General features: G+C 35.6%; 1 protein-coding gene across 1 annotated transcript; it reads left to right on the forward strand.

The window, feature by feature from the left end:
* Nucleotides 1-205: 205 nt before the first annotated feature.
* Nucleotides 206-3,292, forward strand: LOC147856985 (uncharacterized). Its single transcript, XM_087328923.1, has 5 exons — nt 206-394; nt 801-923; nt 2,258-2,497; nt 2,697-2,753; nt 2,853-3,292. Exons 1-5 carry the CDS (start codon nt 284-286, stop codon nt 2,949-2,951), a joined length of 630 nt encoding a protein of 209 aa, XP_087185049.1. The 5' UTR covers nt 206-283; the 3' UTR covers nt 2,952-3,292.
* The last annotated feature ends 703 nt before the right edge of the window (nt 3,293-3,995 follow it).

Raw genomic sequence — 3,995 nt, forward strand, 5'->3', positions numbered from 1 at the left:
CTTCAGATATTTCTAGAACCTTCTGGAAACAAACACAAAACAAACACGATATTTTATTTTATTTTTTCATTTCATTTTCATTTATTTATTTATTTATTATTAATTAATTAATAATAATATTATTATTATTTGAGGTTTTGATTAAATTCCTTCATGAAATGAAGCTCTTAGAATAAGCCCTGCTTCTTCTGTGTTTTTTTTCTGTTCTTCTTTCGCTGCTTCTTCTTCTTCGTTTCGATTTTCTGTCTCTCTTTGCGTTGATTTCTGCTTCCCTGCAGCAGCCATGGCGGCAGACCTTTCGGAAGACGTCGCTGAGCTCAAGTCCCTGCTGGCCCAAGCCACTCGACCTCACGTCCAGAGCTTAATTTCCACAGAGATTCAGACTTTGGAGAAGGTAATCCTCACCAAAAAGAAGAAGAAGATGATGATGAAGATGTTAATCCTTGCTCTTCAACTTTCAAAACCCTAGTTTTTATTCATTTATTATTTTGTCCTCTGCACATGCCCTAAACCCTAAATTCTATCCTGTTTCTCATGCATAGACGCAAAATCCGAAATTTTGCTCAGTTTCTAGGAACACAAAACCCCCTATCTTCTTCTTCTTTTTTGCCGGCACTCTACATGATTCCCTGTAATTGTATTCTTTTTTCTTACTGCGAAGATTACTATTCGTCTTCTTCTTTTTCCCACTGGAAAACTATCGTTTTTGTTCTTTCTAAACGGATTCGTCTTCTCTTTCAAGTCTTGTTTTAAATCCGAAAGTATTTGGTTTTTATTTATTGATTCTTGTCTCATTGTAGGTAGCTTTATCTGCGCAAAATCAAGCAAAAGCTTTCCCAGTTAAGACAGCTTTGACAACCCCAGAAATCCGTTATGCAACGCTTTCCACCTTTAGCTGGGAGCAAGATGTAGAGAAAATTAAGGTAATTCTCACACCTGAAGGTTTGCTGTGGTTAGTTCATTCAAGTAAAGAGGTTCTAATGTATGGTAGAATTTGCTAATACTGGATTATATCGCTCTTCGTATTATCGTGGGTTGTGATTACTCTTGATTGTATAACACGCAATCATATTGTAATCTGTGCTAGCACTTGATTACACCACACCCCATTGTTTCACAGGTTGTGCTAATATTTGATTAAAATGCTCCTCATCTACTGTGAGTTACTACGTTTATGATTGATTGTATCATAACTGATATGTCATATGTGCTATTGCACATCATTGTGTTGCACTTAAAATCTATCTTGGATTGTGCTACTACTTGATTGTAACGCGTTAGCCATTTCTTCAACCTATCATATTACAGATTGTGCTAGCACTTGATTCTAACACTCCATCTTATAATGGTTTGTTGCTTACTAAATCACAGGTTGTGCTAATATTTGATAAATATCCACCTCATCTGTTTGTGGGTTACTACTTTTGTGATTGACTGTATCATAACTGATATATCACACATTGTTGTGTTGCACTTAAAATATATATTGGGTTGTACTACCACTGGATTGTAACGCACAAGACATATCTGCAGTTTACTAACATTGGATTGTAGATCTTGGTATTGCATCACAGATTGTGCTAACACTCGATTGTATTATACCTGACCTATCACATGTTCTGGTAACAATTCATTGCGACACGTACTTAGGGCTAACACTTGGTGTGGTCATAACATATTACTACTTGTGCCCACTTTTGATTGTAATTTCTAATGGATTCTTGGGATATGCTTTCAGTAAAGGACACTTAAGATATTGCAGCAGGTTGTGGTAACATTTGGCTGTGTCACTTTGGTAGGGATCTCAAGGACTTACTCATGCTGTAACGCTTAGATCATAGCTCTTGGGTCACCTAATATATTGCTAACTCATATGTAAGATGCCAAACAAGTGGAAAGACTGTGTACTTGAGAGATCTATCATAATACATGTATAGCTTGTACCATTGATAGGGTAAATCTTCTAAGTGAATTGTTATAACGAAATGCTAGCATAAATGTTCATAATTAGGCCTCTTGTCTGAAGTAAACATAATGCTAACATGCTGTAGGTTGGGTGTCTTGATTAAATATAAAATCAAGCTACAATACCTGTGATATTCTAGTGTTCTAAGCATTACAATTAAGGTTTTATGCCTACACTGATTGTACTTAGCTGTTTTCTAGAGATTTGGTGAACCAACTTTGATTTGTACTAGAATGTTGGCTTTAGCTTTTCTGGTAACTCTGTGTATAAACGTATTGTTATTTTTTGCAGATATATCTCTCTCTTGAGGGAGCCTCTAAAGAGAAAGTTGTGACTGATTTCAAACCCAAATCTATTGAGCTAAAGGTGCATGACATTGATGGGAAGAACTACAAGTTTTCTGTGCCAAAGCTCTGCAAGACCATAAATCCAGAGGCCTCCACAATCACTGTGAAGACCACTAGGATTATTCTTACTCTGAAGAAGGTGGATAAGGGTACATGGGCAGATCTCCACTTAAAGGAAGACAAGGTGAGTAAAGCTTTATCATGAATGGGTTTTAATATTGTTGATGAACATTTATGCGAAAAGTGCATGGTAATTTCAATTGTGCAATCATTGTAGAAATCCACATTAAATGTTTTTGTGTGCTTCATGGGTGGAGATCTCTTGTTTTGACAGTTTTTCAGTCTTTGCAATAGTTTTTAATGCTTCGAAACCTTTGTAACAGTTGAAGCCAAAGCTTGATGATAAAGAGCCATCATCTGGTCTTATGCAATTGATGAAGGTATGAAATATCCAGTGGTCTTGTCTGGACTGATGTACTGATTTCCTTTTGTGCACTTATCTTGTGATAATGTATGTTTGAAATTTCCTTGCTAAGCAGAACATGTATGATGAGGGCGATGATGAGATGAAGAAGAACATTGCAAAAGCATACACAGAAGCAAGGGCTGGAAAGACTCCTGGCATGACAAAGTTTTAATCCATGCCTCATTCTTAACGTTTTTTTCACATCATGTGGGTTTCTCTTGAGCGAGAAGTCAAAATCGAGGTTTTTGTGATCAGAGTAGAGGCGTTAATGTTTCATCGGAAGACCTTCAGTGATGTATTGGCATCAATCATATGCATGCTTAAATGTTTTCTTGATAGATAGATGATAAGTCAATGAAGAACATTATAAAAGCATACACAGAAAAAGAAGCAAAGAGCTGGAAAGACTCGTGGCTTGGCAAATGTTCTAATGCGTGTTTCATTCATAATGAATGCTGTATGATGTGTGACTGTTTCAACAATGAATCAATTTGATTTGAGGTTTTGGAAGAAGATTTTTAAGTGTAAGGTATCAAACTTAATCATGTTTTCACATACATATGGTTTTGAAATGATTTGTTTTCTTTCATTGAAGGTACAATGTGCCTGTTGTATCAGCAATTGATGTTTGAAAAGCCAGTGTGTTCCAGCAGCTTTTAAAGTGTTGTTTTCTTGCTTATCAAATCTGTGTAATTTTTTTGGTAGAATGATATGGAAATAGTTTGCTGAAGAGTGTACACTAACGGACTTATCTCGTGGAATAGCTGTGTTATTGTAATGTTAGGATTGTCAGTAAGGATGTAAAATAATGAACAAAGATATTGTTAATGAGATCATTTTTTTGAGTTTACTAGCTATCCATTACACTTTGTTCTTCTGGTAATGGTCGTGAACAATTATTAATGTTGTGTGATGATAAAACAAGTGGTAGAGTTCATTGAAACTTCCGCATCTTATTGAAGTGAAGAATGGAATTTTCCTTGGCTTTGTCTTCAAGCAAAATTGTATGTGGTTATAACTCTTCATTTAGCAGTAATCTGCTCTGTTTTTGAGTTTGAGCAAAGTGTCCTTGTTACATTGATAGTTTCTGAAACACAATTGCTTTCTGGTATTTAAATTTGGCTTATTAGGAGTTTTATGTAACATCGTGATACTTGATGATATATGATACTGATGTACCAGTGAATTAGTAAGTGTTTCTACACGATTTCATTGC

The sequence above is a fragment of the Azolla caroliniana genome, unplaced genomic scaffold (assembly GCF_043228905.1).
Source record: "Azolla caroliniana isolate FFs.n. ecotype wild unplaced genomic scaffold, voAzoCaro1.0.p SCAF_12, whole genome shotgun sequence".
In the NCBI taxonomy this organism is placed as follows: Eukaryota; Viridiplantae; Streptophyta; class Polypodiopsida; order Salviniales; family Salviniaceae; genus Azolla; species Azolla caroliniana.